Here is an 18,708-nt window from a genome sequence, read left to right as displayed (position 1 = left end):
AACCTGTGAATTTCACATGGACTTTGCAGAAATGTTTAAATTAAGGATCTTGAGGTGGGAAGATTATTCTGGATCATGAGGCAGGCTCAGTGTAATCACAAGAGTCCTTATAAGTGAGAGAGAGAGACAAGAGAGTATGAGTCAGAGGAGAAATATAACAACAATTAAGCAGAGGTTGGAGTGGTGTCATGGCTGGCTTTGAAGAAAGTGGCCACAAACCAAGGAATGTGGGCAGTTGGTCTCCAGAAGCTGGAATAGAGAAAAGAAAACAGATTCTCCCCTAGAGACTCCAGAAGGATGCAGACCTGCAAAACTCATTTCAAACATGTGACCTCCAGAATATTAAGATAATAATAAATTTGTCTTGTTTTAAGCCTCTAAGTTTGTGGTAACTTGTTACAGCTGCAACAAGAAACATACAGTTAGTAACCAGCCCCCCTCAGAGATGGACACTAGGAGGGTTTTAAATTTATATTTTACATTCTTTTAGGGGAAGATTCTAGAATTAAAAGTCATGAGGGTTAGTAAAAGGCCCTGTGCTGACACTTGTCGGTGTGCCTCCTCATAAGTGCACCTCAACAAGTGATTATCCAGCCTCTAGGTGAACACCTTCTAGACAGAAAGCTCACCATCTCGCAAAGATACCTAACTGACTTTAAGACCATTCTAAGTGTTAGAAAATTCTTTTGTATACTGATCTGAGGCAAACACCAGGGCTCCCTAACTCCCAGATCACTTTTCCTTTCATTCTGTTAAACTCAGCATGAACGAGGTTTTCAGACATGCAGGTTACAATATAAACATAACCAATTTCTAAATGAAACTCAAAAGGTTTCTTGTCGATCCTATAGAAATGACAATTTTTTAAAGTAGTATTTAAAAGTATTTTTATTACAGAAAAAGCCATTATAAAATTATTTAAAATAATAATACATATAGAAATCTCACATCAACAAACCTCCATGTAAGATAATGATTTGCATTAGAACGAGAAGACTAATAAATTTAGGGAAGTCATCTCTTGTTCATTCACTAACATGTGTTTCAGCTCACACCAAAAAGTGAGTTAGGAAAGAAAACCTTTAAACTGATTTTGCATTAAGCATTATTTTTTTTGTTTAGAACCTTTAACAACGCTGAGAAAAAAAATAATTATTACATTTCCATTATAATGAGGTAATTATGTACAATATATACACGCTTAAAACAATTCAGCTGGCTAAATTTTCCTAACTTTTTACGGCTCAGTCTCAAAAATCAATTCCATATTTATGGGCCTTAAGATCTTTGACAGATCATAAAGCCACAGAGATTTAGGGTCCTCATCCATAAAATGCCAGTAATATTCACAAAGCCTTATAACGACTGAATCATAGTGTGTGGTAAAGGGAGTAATATCATGTCAAGCGCGCAGTAGGAACATAATAACCTTCTCCCCCTCCAGATGATGCAAAATAAGGAACTAAAAAAGGTACTATTAAGGATAGGAAGCATTTCATTAGACACCACAATGTTTGAGAACTGCAAAATAAAATCTACTGGTATCCATATGAAAACTCTTTAAATTAAATGCCTGCACAGCTTATCAGTATGCCAACTTACAGTTAAATATAATTTTCTAAATATGCCATCACTTTGAAAACAATTTTCCTCGTTTTTCAATAATTTCTAAGCACAAACCCAATCAATAACTGCCAATAAATCATAACCCACCGTGAAGTGAATGTTACAGCCAGGCAAATAATGTCAAATGCAATGACATTACAGCCAAAGTTTATTTCCTGTCTAAACTGAGTGGATTTAAATATATTCTATTCTGTTTGGTGTGGAGTGAAGCCCCTCTCCCCCTTAAAGTAAGATGCTTAGTGACTGGGAAGCACTTAAGAAGTCAGGTAGAGAAGGCACAGGGGGAAAAGACACAACTTTCTGAACACATCTCTGGCAAAGGAAGGTGACTCCTCAGCGACTGCAGCCACTACGGCACGGTATCGGCGGTTCTAGGCACTTGGCCCTTCTACCCCTATTTCGGGCGACTAGACCGGAGCATCCGAATTTTCCCTGTCTCCATGACCCAACATCCACGGTTACAACATGCCAGCACGCTGCGGAGAACAACTCCATCTACTCTCCGGTATGCACGACACCTTTTCACAGCCGACACCCACAAGAGTCCTGAGACACCCCCCCCTCTTTCCCACCTCCTCCCCCGCTCGCCTCGCCCCAATATTTGCACATGCGTACACCCAATAAAGAGAGCTCAGAGCGCTCCCCACCTCGCCTGGCCCCCACGCCCAGCTGCCACGCAGCCAGTCCTCCTGCCCTTCTTCGGGAGGCCAGCTTCGCTATCCAGCAACGCGCATGCGTAAAACTCTGTGGCCTGGGACTCCTTCAGCAGGCAGGGGTGGAGCGGTAGGCGGGACCGAGCTTCTTGCGCACGCTCGGGGCATGTGCAGTTCAGTGGTTGAGGCGCCAGCTGTCGATTTGGAAGTTCCGGAGAGGTAGCGCATGCGCGAGAGTACGCGTTGCCGGCGAAGTGGGGAGCCTGACGACTCGGAAATTTGAATACCACAGTAGCATGGAGTGTGACCTCATGGAGACTGACATCTTGGAGTCGTTGGAAGACCTAGGGTAAGGCTGCCAGGGTACGGGTCTCCCAAGCCCCACACTGCCGGCCCCCCGGGAACACCTCCTCCTGCGTCCCCGTCTGAAACACCTGCCTCTCCACGCCGCTCCCCGAGGCTCCTGGCTGTCGCTTCCCCATAGCCCCGGGACCCCCAGTGCCACGTCCACCGCCTGCCCTGCCAGCTCGGAGCCCTCCAACCCCGACACCTTTAGGCCTGCCCAGTGCTCCCTGCAGCCGAGTTCCCCGCAGCGTTTGCCAGTCATGCGTGTCATTGTCTGGGCTCTAGTTCTCGCCACCCCCATTCCCCGAGCTGCTCTCATTGCTCCCCATCCTCCTGCCCTACCCCCCACTCTAGAGGTTGCCAAAGTTGATTCTTTTTCTCTACTTGCCCTCCAATTCCTACTCCTGTTTGGTGCCCCCCTACTCCTACACCACTCAACTTCACTCAAAAAATGTCTTCGCCCAGTCATCTCTCTGCACGCACCCAGGCTTCCCAAAACTACATGTCTGGGCGCTGCATCCGTTCTGCCAGCCAGCTCACTCGTGCACCTAACCTATCACCACCTCCGTTGGAAAAACTGGCAGTTTCTCTTGACTCTGACACTTTGTTTCCCTCGTTCAGCCCTATTAGTCTAGGGTCATCTTCACCCATTAAGAATCTGCATATTTGTTTTGCATTTCATCTCGCTTCCTCCTGACAGTTATCCAGCCATAAATCATTAGTATCTAGAAGCTGGAAATAGGGTTTCTTATCTCACTGGGCACCCAGATTAGTGTACTTCTTTAAACTTGAGAACTTGGAACCTCTTGGGCTAAATGTGGCTCCAGAAACAAATTGTATGATTAAATATTTGCCTACAGGTACGATGTCAAAAAAAAAAAAAAGTACAGATTTAACAAGTTCTTATCAAAACTTCCCCTTAGACTTCTCCATGACATGGAGACCTTTGAGAGAAACTTTTCTTTAGGAACGGACACCTTGAGGGTTCCCAAAGTCTTCCCACTTAAGTAACTTGCTGTCCTGGTAGAAATTTTTAGGAAAGGAAGTGGTCGTGCTTGTCATCTTTCTTTGTTAAAGTGAATTACCATTGTTCTTTTCTTTGAAACTTGCTGTAAATTGTGACTGTTCCAGCCTTTGGGGTCTTATTTCTTTCATTAAGGCAAAAGTAAAAGTCACGTTCAGCAAAATGGTCTGTTTTCAGTGGACATCTCAGGCTGAATTGCTTGTTCACACATGAAACCATTCATTCAGTAATCATTTCTGAGGAACACTTGCTTTGTGGCAGTGTTGGACTGGGCACTTAAAGGTGAGGTGGAAAACAGTTTCCCAGGATATTGTTAGAATGTACTGTGAGAAGGACTGAGAGGGGTCCCTTTACTGGGAAAGGAAAAGAAGTCCTAGAATGTTGGTGGAAGAAATGACACCGAAGGAGGAGTTATACTTAAAAATACGGCTAGCTAAATCTGTACTTTTTTTTTTTTTTGACATCGTACCTATAGGCAAATATTTAATCATGTAATTTGTTTCTGGAGCCACATTTAGCCCAAGAGATTCCAAGTTGTCAAGTTTGAAGAAGTTATTTTGAAAGAGGAGTGGAATGAGAGGAAGTAGACCTGATTTAAACGTAATCATTCTGCATGAACAGAGATCACTTAAAAATCAGTCATGGATGCTGGTTTTTGGATGCCATTATTGTTCTTTTACCCTCTTTTAAATATATATATTTATTCTTGTGTATTATAAAAGTAATATACTCTAGTAATTGTAATCAAATAAATAACTGAGATGGGCTGTAATGTAAACTAACCATGGGATTTTGTGAAAACTTATAAATTTCAACCTTTACTACTTAGTTTGGTGGCATTCAAACATTAAAGTTGAGCCTTAATTGATTGATACATACTTTTAAAGGATTCATTGAGAAATATTCAAGTTAATGACTTTTATTTCTAACCTGTCATACAGTAGGAATTCCGTAACTACTTGTTTTTTTGTTTTGCTTTTCGCTTTTTTGGCAGCTGACAGGTCTGGGGATATCCCTTGACCTTGGTGTTATACTTGTTGAATAAACTAATAAAGTCTAATAGTGAAACACAAAGAGAACTTCCTAGGCCTAGTCTCTTTATTCCAGTGTCTAATAAAGTGTGGTTTTTGAATCTAGAAGCCTGACTATATGTAATCTCATATTTTTTGTACTTTTTTTTGGGGGGGGGGGGCTGGGATGTAGGGGATCAAACCTTTGACCTTGCTGTCATCAGCACCACGCTCTAACCAAGTGAGCTAATCGACCAGCCAAGATATTTTTCCATTTCATTTCATATATAGACATATAATCATATTCTAAAGTGATTGAGAATTGTCCATTTCCCAAGCATGCCTGTACCTCTAAACATCACATTATCTTTAGCATATTTAAAGTATCATCTAATCACAGTGTTTTTATCAACTTAAACATTTATTTAAAAGAATATAAAATAATCTGAACAATATATGTTTTAAGATTACTTTGAATGGCAAAATATTTCTTGAGTTTAGGTGATTGTAGTTCATTATTACTGTCATCTTTTATGAATGTTTGAACATCTTATAATTGTTAAAATTACATTGGAATCACTTAACAAAGGGTTAGGATTCAGATGCACCAGTTCATTAACTGGCCAACAATTATTAAACTAATCTTGACATTTCTCTGGTGCTAGAATGTCTTACTAGTTTTAACTGTCATTAAATATAGAAAAAGAAAATAAATGATTCATTGGAAAATTTTTGCTTTTAAAGGAAGTCATTAAAAACTTAACCTAATTGATGTCTGGAAAAAATTTCTAGAAAAGATAACCAGTTTTATTTCTGAAGTAGTAAGTTAACAGTATAATTAGCTATCACTTCTTAATCTGGTTTTAATACTCAACTCAGTTACAGTAAGAAAATAAACCTTTGTACAATAAGAGTTTTTAGAAATTGTACAGAAATTGACGTAATTTAATAATATATGTGATTGTGTTAAATATTCACATATATTTTGAAGGGTTGAAATGCAGTTACTGTGTAGTTAGCTTATTTTTGTAATGGTTCAGCACAGTTCTAAATTTTGTTTATATTTGCAAATTTAGAAATTGTCATAACTTTATTAAATTATTGCTTAATTGTGTAAATAATGCATAAATGTATTTTATCTATAGTATATTAGGTGTTATTTTATATTCTTCTGAAGTATAATTTCTTACTCGCCAGTTACAAGGGCCCATTGTTGGAAGATGGCGCTCTGTCTCAGGCAGTCTCTGCTGGAGCCAGTTCCCCCGAGTTTACCAAACTCTGTGCTTGGCTGGTGTCTGAATTAAGAGTGCTCTGTAAATTAGAGGAAAATGTGCAAGCAACTAACAGTAAGTAAACATTTACTTTTAGGTGGAAAATATAAAAATAAAATTGGGGTATTGTCAATTGAACATAATTAGTACTAAAGCTAAAATTTCAAGTATTTTGTAAATGTAAAGAAAAATTTTGTAAAGGAACCAAGCTACTTTTTTTCTTCCATTATTTTTAGAGATCAGGTGATTCAGAAGTTGAGAAATCAGAGTATAGTGATCTAACTTAAAGATTAGTTGAGTTGTTGAGGCTGAACGGTTACTTGAGATACAGAAAAATGGAGACAAGAATGGAATATATGAACTTTCTATATTTTGTAAAATATGAATTGTGAGATCCTAGATTGGTGGCTAGAACTAGAAATTGGGATGTTTTTGTTTTAGGACTACCAGATTCCGGAAATATGTGTAGCATGTAAAGTAAATGCATTATAATTTTGTTATGCTTGGGAAGAAAGAGAACTCTTTGTTAAGCTTTCTTTAGCATAGGAATGTATCGTTAGATACATCACAACCAGATCCAGCATGATCAGATTTGTAGGGCTAAGAACTGTCATATTTTCCAATTTTGTTATTGCCTTTAGCAGTAGTTTGTCAACTCTGCAAAAGACAAAAGCTTGAAACCTGACACTCCACCATCTGGTTCCCTCCTGCCGCAGGTAAAACTATAATAGGAGACAAAGAAAAATACCCACCTGTTAAACCCACCCTCATGGAGAACTGTACACGTAATCTCATTTTGAAGAGCTGCTGTCTTGCATCTTAGTATATTTAATGTATACTAGTCAGTTGCATCCAATTCTAATTACCAAGGAGAGTATAGTATAACAATAGCAATAGCAGCAGCTTACTTTTATTGAGCACTCAGTATGTTGTAAACACTTTACTTGTGTGTTTACTCATTTAAACCTCAGGGCAACCCCCTATGAGGCTGGTTTTATTACTACTATACATTAAATAAGAAAGCCTGAAAAGGTTAAATATGTTGCCTGACATCACACAACCTGTACAAGGTACAGCCAGGATTCAACCCCAGTAATCAAGTTCAGGAGGCAGTGTATACTGCCTGTGTAACCACTGTGCTACTGCCTCTTGCCCCGCCATTTCAGAAATTGGGGGAACTTTTGAAAACACCTATAGTATATGATAACTATTTTTAACCTGGAGCCCCTTTGTTCAAATGAAACTATACAGAAGCGAACACATAAAAAAGTAAAAAATATTAAAAAAAAAAAAAAAAAGTCTAGCTGTCCTCTTTGAAGGAGAAAGGAGTTACCTTTAGCACAGCTTTCTCCTCATCTCCCCAGCACCTCTAAAGGAGCTCTGTGGAACTGTGGGGTTCCCAGATGACATTTTGCAAAATGTTGATAATACAGTCTTCCTGTTTTACACATGAGAAAATGGATTCAGATCATGTGACTCTCTCAAAGTTTATTAGTTTCTACCCTTCTATGATTGACTAGAGAACAAACAAAATAGTAAGGAAGAAAGCATTGTTTTTTTTTTTCCTTGGCTCACCCAGTGAATTTTTTTACATGTTATGGGAATACAAAGCTATAAGCTGTGTTTGCTGTCTTCAAATTTAGTCTGAGAATATTAGGCACAAATGAAACTGCTGAAGATTGGTACAGTAATTAAATGCTTCACTTGATTCACAGGGAGAGGAAAATCAATGAGTTCAAGAGTACTAAGGGAAGGTTTCATCAAGGAGGGTTTTGATGATGGATGGGTGGGACTTGCTAGAGGAGAGGAGAGGAGAGGGCATATCAATCACAGGGAATAACAGATGAAGGCAGAAAAGTGGAAATGACACTGGCCATTTCTGGGACAGTGAGTAGACTGATGCAAGAAGAGGAAATATTGGGCAAACATGAGAGGCTATGAAGAATCTTTAAAGGCAGACGGGAAAAATTAGATGAGGTACAAATTAGAGAGCCATTAATAATTCTCAAATAAGGCAATAACCTAATGAACAATGTATAAGGAAGAAAATTTGCAGTGGTGTGAGAAGGGATAAGTATATATAAAATAATATATAAATTTATATATAATAATTACTATGCTAATGGGAACAACAGTTGTTATTATTAAATAAGATTGTTTTAATTGTTAAAGGTCCAAGTGAAGCTGAAGAATTCCAACTTGAGGTGAGTGGGCTTCTGGGGGAGATGAACTGCCCATATCTTTCACTGACATCTGGGGATGTGACCAAGCGCCTTCTCGTTCAGAAGAACTGCCTCCTTTTGCTCAGTAAGTTCATGGCTACTAGAATGTAGATTTTATTTTCTATTTATTTTTTCCATGACTTAAAAACTGGTTGTTTTTGTTTTGTTTCATTATGGATTTAATTCAAAATACTACTGATTTATTTTAAAGAAAGCTTTGTTAAATTTCCAGTTTAAGAGCTGATGATGGGTGTATGTACTGGTAGCATTGTTGTTTTTATAACTGATACTCTTTTATCATTTCAATTGGTGGTACTCAGGCTGTTGTGCTTCACCTAAGGTGACCAGTGGTAGTGCTGGAGTGTTGTTCAAGTGTGTGATCATTAAACCTTTGCATTCTAGAAGCACATTTTAAAATAGACTGGGAAAATAGTGTGGAAATGAATTTTTTTCAGAAATTAACTTCCTTGAGGAGAGTAAGCATTCATTAGATGAAGTTAATGGTTAATATAATTTAAAGTATTTTGTATTGTTGGTAATTTCTTCATGGTTGGGTAATTGGGGGTTTTGGTTTTTTTTATAAATATTCTAGAATAATACTTGGATTGCTCCTGAATTTACTGATTATTCTGGGAAATACATTTTTTATGAAAAGTTCTTTCCTTCATGTTTTTTATATACTAACTAGTGTTTGTCTCTTCACCCTGAAAAACAGTAAGTAGACTTACAAATTTTATTGCCTTCTATAAGCTTCCCAATAAACACAACCAAAAGTCTTTTAAGTCAGAATTTTTGTAGCATTCTGAATCACATTTAGATAAGCTTTGGTTAACTGAATATTATAATTCTCGTATGACAAACACAATTCAGAGGATTTTTAAAATGTTTGTCTTTATAATTGTACTATGGTTTTTAAAAGATGATGCAACTATAGTTTTGAAGGTTTGGTTTAAAAAAAATGTGTTCGTGGCCATTTTACTTAGACACTAAGTTATTCCAGACTCACTTTCTTAACTTCTCCTTTGTCTGTCAAACGATTGTTATTGGGGGGATATGCACATAAGGTTAGCTTTGATATTGCTGCATATAGTTCTTATACATTCATTCAGTGTCCTTCAAATTGTGTAATTTCTGCAACTGGCTCAACAGCAATGCATAAAGTGATTCTTCCTTGGTTGCATTGCTTATCCTTACCGATAATATTTGGCAACTTAGTATATGTTATCTACATAGGAAGATAACAGCTATGTGGGATGCTTAGTAACGACCCTGAATAGCTAATTCTCCCAAGGAGCTCAGAATTTGGCCTTTTTAGCGCTGATACTTATAAAACCCACTTTGAAGATAAATCTTTATAAAATGCTTTTAACTCTTTTTTGTTTCTTAAACAGACTGCACTGAATTATTTTGGACTCAGGGTCATAATTATAGACTTTCTTTTAATGTGTATTATCTCAAAACCTTTTCAAGAAATACAGCTGTTTGCTCCTCAACTAAATGACTAAATCACCTAAAGTATCCTCGCTTTTTTAATTCTTCATACATGCATACAGACATACACTATTTCCCTCTTCTTTACCTTTGTTTTTTCTATTTCCCCTTTGTAAAATATTCCCCTCAGTTTGTAACCTCTCTTTCATTTTAGTATTTACGTACATGTACTCATTTTCAACTTGCTCTGTGTAAATATTTTTCATCTTTTCAGGTATCAGTTGTCACATCTTGATGCTATAGTTTTACTTCTTCCAGCACCGTTACTTCACTAATTTCAATCTTTTAGCACAGTCTATTTGGGGGAGAAAAATAAACCTACCTCATTAGAATTGTTAGTAAAATAGAATAGTTTTTGAGTGAGTATCTGAAAACTCCCATGTATCAGGTTAAGCACTGTTTTGACTTGTTCATTGGCCTTTATGGTTCTTAGATTACATTCCTTAGGTAAATTGAGTCAGATATCTGAAGAACTGTTCATCTTTTTTTTTTTTTTTTTGGCATATATTTCTTTATTCCTAATTAGATTATCAGTAGAGATAATCTTTTTTGTTTTTATATCATATCTCTAGTCTCTTTCCCAGTGCTTGGAACACATCAATTACAGTTAAAGTTTTTTCGTGGTAATTATATTGGTGAAATAATTTTGTGAATGCTTGAACTACGTTGTCCCAAATTTAGAGAACCAGTTTATTAAATCATATAATACATGATTTTCTAGAACAAGGGTTGGCAGACTTTTTCTTAAAGGACCCGATAGTAAATATTTTTGGCTTTGTGGACCATAAGGTCTCCGTTACAGCTACTCACCTCTGCTGTTGTAGTATGAAAGCAACCAGCCAAAGATGATGTGTACAAATGAGTGTGGCAGTATTTTAGTATAACCTTATTTACAAAAACAGTGATTATTTTTATAACACCAGAGTTTTAGTGTTTTTATGTTTTAACGCGTAAATACTTTGCTATATGGAACACATTAAGATTTTATCAAACCTATTTAGAATGACCTTTCCAGAAACTTAGCTATATGTATTGTTTACAACAAGAGTTCAAAGTGGAAGGTTTGGATCCGTGTACCGGCCAGCTGCCAAAAAGAAAAAAGAAAAACAGGAGTTGGCAAGTTTTCAAAAACTTGCCAAAATTATGGCCTCTGTGCTTCTAGCGTTATACCTTGGGTGTAGGAAATGAGATGTTCAGGCTGATTGTCCACTTGTACTAATAGGACTTAAGGGCCTGGAGGGTGTCTTTTTCCAAAACTACCTTCCTCATATTGGTCTCACTTTGTCACATAATCTGAAATCTTAAGATTCTAGTGATTATTATTTTTTTATAAAAATTGTAATGTTCTTGGGAAGGTTAAAGGAATGAGATCGAATATTTATACTTTCAACTGAATTGCCTGAAGCTGATTGCAGCCCTCATTATACCTGACTGAAATCAACACACAAGATGATATTGACACAAGGGGACTCTGTCAAGATGTGATTTGAAAGTTTTGTTGTTGTTTTGGGGGGGGGGGAATGGGTGAGGAAAGTAGTGGGGAAGGGAGCCCTGAGAAGAATATAGATGGAAGGGCTTTCTTTGAACAGCCAAAGAGTGATATAATACTGGAGACAACAGAAAAGGAACTTTTGGGAATTTAGTGCCTCCCTACTTCTCCTGTAAGTTAAAGTTTGACTACTTAAAAATATTGTTTCACATCAGCTCTAGGAAGCTACCTAATTATTGGAAGACAAGAAGACAAGGTAGTTGTATTACTGATGCTCATAAGTGGTGAGAAATTTTTTAAAAAGAACCTTTTTAACTGTCACTAAAAATCAGCCACCTGCCACCTTTTGCAAATTTTAATAGATGCCAACCCCTGTTCTGGAGGTTTCTTAATAGTGGAATGAAAGAATCCAAATTTTTAGATGTGTTCTACCTTGATCTTTTGGTTTCAAAGAAGAATCACATACTTTTAAATTAATCTTTAAACATTATTTATTGGTTAAATACCTGAATTATATAACCAGTTTATATGTTATGCCATTTGCAGGTAAAAATGGTTTTCCTTTCTTGTTTTTATCCATTCTTGCAGCTTTAAAGTTACATATCATTAGGTCTATAGAGTTGTGACTCCAGACTATTAACTGTAGCTGTATCTCATTTTGAAATCTTATTTTGTTTACTTCAGCATACCTCATCTCAGAACTAGAAGCTGCCAGAATGCTCTGTGTGAATGCTCCTCCAAAAAAAGCTCAAGAAGGAGGCGGTAGTGAGGTCTTTCAAGAGTTGAAAGGCATATGTATTGCTCTAGGAATGTCCAAACCTCCAGCCAATATAACTATGTTCCAATTCTTCAGCGGGATTGAAAAAAAAGTAAGACCTTTAGTACCAGATTGTAGTGTATTAAAGGCATAGTCTACATTTGTTTGAAATGAAACAATTAAGTTAATTTCTCTTAATGGGAACCTAATGTGCATATTATTAAGTAATGGTTACTAAATGAGTTTGGGGTTTTAAATCCTAGATGCCTTAAAGAGAAATTAATATTTTAGTGTTTTTTTTAAAACATGTTAGCATGTTTCTTTTTCAGAAAGGAAACTGCACACTTTGGTTTATAAACTGAAGTAAGCTAGATACTATGTAAAAAGAGTTAAGATTTCAGTCCTTTTTAAAATTATTTTATCATTGAACTTTGGTGCAATTAGCTTTTTAAGATCTTTATCATTAAATGTTATCACCCTCTTCCCCATTGACTGGACAGAAAAGGATGTTAATATTTTTGCTTTTTAATCCAGTCACTTTGGGTCTCATATGTTTCAACTGACAAACTAGATTTGTTGACTGCAACATAATCTAGTATGTGAAAATAAATTAGAATTATCTTTATACCACATATTATCAACAGTTAAGATTTTTTTGTATATTTGATTAGGAATAAGTATTTTTAACAAAAAAATTAATGAGTAGAAGAGAATGGTGTTTGTTATAGCAGAGTTATTCCCTATATGCATATCTGCTGGACTCTAAGAATTGGTACATTTGCATTGTGGGGTAGATCGGCACCATGATGCACAAATTTGGCTGAACTCTACAGGGGAGCAGCAGTGTATCCATAGTCCATATTTTTCTGTGTGTTCATTCATCCATTCAGCAAATGCTCATTGAGTGCCTACTGTTATCAGGCACTGTTCTAGGTGCAATGAAGGAATCATGCTTCAATAGGCACGTGAGGAGTGGGACAAGTGAGTGTCTTTATCTTGTGGGTCTATTTACATTTACATTTACATTTCAAAACACCCTCCACCTTTCCCTCTGTCAGGAATCTTCTTTTGATGGCAAGATATGATGGGAATTGGGAAGATAAGGAGAATATGTTTTACTTTTAGATTTTTTATTCATTTGTGTTTTTGTGTCAGTTAAAGGAAACATTAGCAAAAGTTCCACCTAATCATGTGGGAAAGCCTTTATTGAAGAAGCCAATGGGACCAGCCCACTGGGTAAGTAGTGATCTTGAGTAAACTTTCCAAGTTTGAAACTTCCATGCCTTTTATGTCAGCTCTTATATTTTTTCCTCTCTAAATGTGTGTAGTTTTTTAGATGGACATCCTTAGAATCATTTTGTTGTGAACTCAAGGTTTATGCAGAATAATTTGTGTAAGTTTAGCAGCATCCCATAATTTGTAAATATTTCACACAACTGATCAAAATAAATTGAAGTTCAGTGTGATATGGTTTCTAATTGCCAAACGAATTGCCTTCAAGCCAAAAACTTCATTGGGCTTAGCTTCACACAGTGAATTATAGGAAAGCTAAATAAGAATTTTGTACACTAACGTATTATTTATTATATTTTGAGACAGTATTTATTTTGCCTGTCATTTTATTTTATTTTATTTTATTTTATTTTATTTTATTTTGGCGGGGGGGGCGGGGGGGCTGGCCAATACAGGGATCAGAACTCTTGACCTTGGTGTTTGTTATCAGCACCACTCTCTATGGAGTGAGCTAACCAGCCATCCCTTATCATTTTATGAAGTGTTAATAGATTATGTAGAATGATCTATATGTGTTAAGTGCTGGGGATTCAGTTATGAATGAAACAAACACAGTTTTTGGAACAGGGAATCAAGCTGATTTAAATTCTAACTGGTCTCTTTAATTTTGCTTCAGGAAAAGATAGAAGCAATTAACCAAGCCATAGCCAATGAATATGAAGTCCGGAGAAAGCTGCTAATAAAACGTTTGGATGTCACTGTACAGTCCTTTGGCTGGTCTGACAGAGCTAAGGTACACATTAAATAATTTGAAAGAGCAGAGTATTTATAGACATGATTCCTAAACAATATAGATGCAATGGAGACTACAAGAAAAATACATAGGAGACACAGGAATTTTTCTTTAGTGAGTTGCTGAGTAGCAATTCTTTCAGCTCTTCAGCAATAATGAAAATTTTTTCAATTTTTTAATATATTTCAACAAAACTGAATTTTATAATCCTTACTGGAAGTACCCATTTGTGAAAGAAATAGAGAGTTATTAATTGGAAAATTACTAAAATAATAAACTGTTTTTGAATTATTTATTTACTGTACTTTACACTGACAACTTAATTTGCTAAATGAAGTTAGAAATATTAGATTTAGTATGACCAAATGTTGTGATCTTTTTACAGAGTATTGGAGAATGTGTTTAAGATTTAAGTTTTATTTCAACTTAAATGAGATAAGCCAGGTAAAGGTCTTGGTCATTCAACAGATATTTATTACCTTGTAGAAACCAAAGATGGGAAAATTACAAAGCAAAATTGTTGAAATGGGTTTACATTCTTAAATTTATATAGAAAAAATCAATACATTTGATCTGAGATTATTGACAGGGAGATCCTTTTTTGGCTTTTTGGCCCCACAGTCCTAAAGGGAAGCCCTCCCACCCTGCCCCTGCCCCACAATCACTCCTTGCTGTGTCAGCAAGTCTGGCAGCTGTACTTTCAGATAGTTCTTGACTAGGCAGGAGCAATGGTGAGTATATAACTTTTCATACTGCCTGGAGCCTAGTAAATATCATTATCAGATATTTTAGAGATCTTTAACTTATTTAATATGAGTGTTTTTTTATGTCATTTTGAAAATTGATGTTTGAACACCTTTCTTCCAACAGAGTCAGACAGAAAAATTAGCCAAGGTTTACCAGCCAAAACGTTCAGTCTTATCTCCTAAAAGTACTATTTCTGTTGCCCATCTTTTGGCCGCAAGACAGGACTTGTCAAAGATTTTAAGGACAAGCAGTGGTTCTATAAGAGAAAAGACTGCCTGTGCCATCAATAAGGTGATTAGAGTACCTTTAATTTTCTTTGAAATACATTTATTTCTGTTTATAAAAATGAAATAGTTTAAAATGTTTTTCTTATTCCATAGGTGTTGATGGGCAGAGTGCCTGACAGAGGTGGTAGACCCAATGAAATTGAGCCTCCTCCCCCAGAGATGCCACCATGGCAGAAAAGGCAGGATGGCCCGCAGCAGCAAGCAGGAGGCCGAGGAGGAGGGAGAGGTGGTTATGAACATTCCTCATATGGAGGACGAGGAGGTCATGAACAAGGAGGAGGGAGAGGCGGACGTGGTGGCTATGATCATGGTGGCCGAGGGGGAGGAAGAGGAAATAAGCATCAAGGAGGCTGGACAGATGGAGGGAGTGGAGGAGGAGGTGGCTACCAAGATGGTGGCTATCGGGATTCAGGTTTCCAGCCAGGTGGCTACCATGGTGGCCACAGTGGTGGCTACCAAGGCGGTGGTTATGGTGGCTTCCAAACATCTTCATATACAGGAAGTGGATACCAGGGTGGTGGATACCAGCAGGACAATAGATACCAAGATGGTGGGCACCATGGTGATCGAGGCGGTGGTCGCGGAGGCCGAGGTGGTCGCGGAGGCCGAGGTGGTCGTGGAGGCCAGGGAGGAGGTTGGGGAGGAAGGGGGAGCCAAAATTATCACCAAGGTGGTCAATTTGAACAGCACTTCCAGCATGGAGGTTATCAGTATAATCATTCTGGATTTGGGCAGGGAAGACATTATACTAGTTGAGGCTACAGAACCTTACATTTTGCTAGAGCTCAAGTAATAGAAACTAAGTTTCAGAATCCTGAACCCAACATCTGTTTTGAATTAGTGTGAGACCACAGGTGGCAGGCAGATTCCTGCTTGGCATAAGCATTTGTAGGTCTTCCTTCAATTCTGTTGGTTTTGTTTTTGTTTTTTTAATGGACTTAAATAATGCTGTTTATTTAAGGAACACATACATTTCTCCTTTCTATGAAAAACTTTTAAAAAGGTAATTAAAATTGCCTTTAGTTGTCCAGTAGACTAATTCCACAGTTGGATGGAACATGCATAATTATATTGAAGAAATTACTTGAATAAGTAGTTTTCATGTTTTCAATATGCAGTTTTGAAAATGAAGATTTGCCTGTACTTTTTTAGATTTACTACAAGGAAACCTTCCTCATATTAACAATCCATTTGTATGTGTTTCGCTTAAAATATTCTAACGCCTATTTTCCAAGCACAGATCTGCCCCGATAGGCTTTTTATTCAGAGGTTAGGCCACATTTGCTTCATGATAGAACTTTTATTTCAGTTCCTATTAAATGAGCTCTTCTGCAGATAGCACATTCAGTAGCCTTATTCTGTTGTTGGAATATTGTACCATATGCTCAACTCTGAAAACCTTGAACACGGCCAAAATCCATAAAGATTATTATAAAAGCAAACTAAGTTGTGAACCTATAGTCCACGTAGGCATTTAGTTAAGTATAGCAATTCAAACTGACCTGCATCCATCCAAAACAAGTTCCTCCTTCAACATTATTTTTACTTGAAATCTGCTAGAAGAAACAGCAAACCAAAATTTGTTTTATGCATGAGTTAATACCACTGGCTCAGCAAATACAAGTTAGTTTGCTTTAGTCAGGAGACTTCTTTTGTAATAGAAGAAATGCACTACAAAGTAAAACAGATTTTTCCTTAGTGCAGGAGGCCCTTTATTATTGCTGCAAAAAAACAAAAGCCTGGCTAAGTTGATGTTTTACGTTCTCCTTTACTGAAATCTACATGACATGATGCTTCTTGCTGGGTTTTTGTATACGTAAACATTGTCAAACTGTGAAAGAAAATGGCTGGAGGTGTGCTTTGTGTGAAAGGTGAGCAATAAAGTATCTGTACGTTCTCTCTTTGGTTTGAGTTTTATTTTAGGTACTTTTAAAAACTGAATTATTCTGGATACTTGTGCGAAGCATATGAGCTAAGGTTTTTGTTCCCAAAGATTCTTGAATATTTCCTTAAAACCTAATTTGTAGTGAAAGGTAACCCTTATCCTGAAATCTTAAATAAGTTAAAAAGTAGCTATTTCCAGATTTTCCTTTCATTATAAAGTGTTGCTAGCAAGCTTCACTACTCTCTGGCCACTGGGTGTAGCTGTTGCTACACATATTAGACAGATAAATTAATGTCCCTAATCTTTTAGGATTTTTGTTTTATTTTGTTTCTCCATTCTTCCTAAGAATGGGGGACTTTTTTCTTAAAGGAAAGTTAATTGAAAATATAACTATATGTTTGTTAAAAGAGAAATTACATTTTCTTTTTTTACTAAATTGGGCTTTTTTACAGTAAAGAATACATGTCTTGCTGTTAAAAATATTCTATTTGCTATTAAAATAAGCAATTTCTTCTAATAACTAAAACCATCTTTGAAAGCCTATCTTATCCTTTTGTTAATTTTACATGTTTATTTGTCAACTAGCATTTACTATTCTAAAATGTTCAAAATTGAAAATTTAAAATGTTTTATCATTAAAGATAATTAAAACTTTAAGTTCTGTCTTGAACATTTTAAGTGTTGGTCTCTTTATGCTGTTACATAAGTATACTTAGTGCATATAAGTTTCTTATGAGAAATAAAATAGTCAAGGTTTCAAATCTTAAAATGATACCTTGTAATGTATTCACATTTAGGTTAGCACTTGCTTTAATCTGTTTTGTAGCCTCCAATTCCACAGTATACCTAATGAATATGTTTCATTTTTTGACAAATATAATTTTGATTTATTTTTATGGTTTATAGATTGTTTTCTCAAATATGAGCATTTAAGAAAGCAAATGATATATTTCTCCATAGTGGCTCTAAAGTTTGCATCTTCATTTTCTGCTTCAAACTAGTTTTTTTCCCCTACATTGTGAAACATAAAAGAATTGAGTTTCTCCTCTTTGACATAGATTAAGTTCTCTAGGATAGGACATTTCAAAACACCAGTTTTGTTATTAAAGTTCATAGATTTTATATAGAGTATCTTGATTTTACACACATTCTTAACCTTAACTTGTAGTAAATAATGATTTCCTAGAGTGGGGCATGTGGGAATTTCTTGGAGAAACAAAATTTTTAGGGAATTTTCAACATACAAAATCTTAAAATATTGTCTCATACATATAGACTGAGACAGTACCTTTTGTTCATGCTTTGTTTCTTCCTCCTGCTAGAAACAGGATGTCAGTATTCTCTCTGAAAATTATTAGAAATGTACCAGTGCCATTTTCATTAGTTGCTCTAGATCCAAACTAATCTAGTGTCCAGCTGTACCAGACATAGAGTAAAATTCAATAAATTCTTGCTGAGGTAAAGTACTTGAAATCATTTCCATATGTAGTTAACTGGTTTCCCAGTGCCCAAATCACCTATATTCTTATACTTAAAATGTTTCTTATGTTGTGCCCATTCTACCTTTCTAGAGAGTTTGTCTACCTATATTATTTCCTTTTGGAAATAGATTTTAAGTGTTTGCATATTATTTAAACATCCTCTCCTACTTAAGTAATTTGGATGGTATTTGATTCATTTGTTTTTTAACAGGGCCACTGGACTTACCTAAATGAAAAAATATATTTGTCACAGGGTATGCAGCGTTAATATATAACTTCTTTTTTTCCTGCTATTTATTTTTTCTCTCATTCCCATTAGCATGATTATAATAACAAGAAAGCTGGTTTTTGTTGTTGTTCAACACTACATTTCCATGTCTGTATACGTATTTGT

The 18,708-nt window shown here is 36.2% G+C and overlaps 1 protein-coding gene across 1 annotated transcript; it reads left to right on the top strand.

Annotated features, from left to right (window-relative positions):
* Positions 1 to 2,497: 2,497 nt before the first annotated feature.
* FAM98A (family with sequence similarity 98 member A) lies at positions 2,498 to 16,845 on the top strand. Its single transcript, XM_063078121.1, has 8 exons — positions 2,498 to 2,628; positions 5,856 to 6,004; positions 8,102 to 8,236; positions 11,816 to 12,000; positions 13,044 to 13,124; positions 13,798 to 13,914; positions 14,785 to 14,952; positions 15,042 to 16,845. Exons 1-8 carry the CDS (start codon positions 2,576 to 2,578, stop codon positions 15,702 to 15,704), a joined length of 1,551 nt encoding a protein of 516 aa, XP_062934191.1. The 5' UTR covers positions 2,498 to 2,575; the 3' UTR covers positions 15,705 to 16,845.
* The last annotated feature ends 1,863 nt before the right edge of the window (positions 16,846 to 18,708 follow it).

Source organism: Cynocephalus volans, chromosome 14, assembly GCF_027409185.1.
Source record: "Cynocephalus volans isolate mCynVol1 chromosome 14, mCynVol1.pri, whole genome shotgun sequence".
NCBI lineage: Eukaryota > Metazoa > Chordata > Mammalia > Dermoptera > Cynocephalidae > Cynocephalus > Cynocephalus volans.
The sequence above is the reverse complement of the archived record's forward strand: the minus strand, read 5'-3'. Positions and strand labels throughout refer to the sequence as shown.

Coding starts and splice junctions, on each gene's coding strand:
- FAM98A (XM_063078121.1), top strand. CDS start 2,576: ATGGAGTGTGACCTCATGGAGACTGACATCTTGGAGTCGTTGGAAGAC. Junction 13,125..13,797: donor CAATGGGACCAGCCCACTGG/GTAAGTAGTGAT, acceptor ATTTTGCTTCAG/GAAAAGATAGAAGCAATTAA. Junction 13,915..14,784: donor GCTGGTCTGACAGAGCTAAG/GTACACATTAAA, acceptor TTCTTCCAACAG/AGTCAGACAGAAAAATTAGC.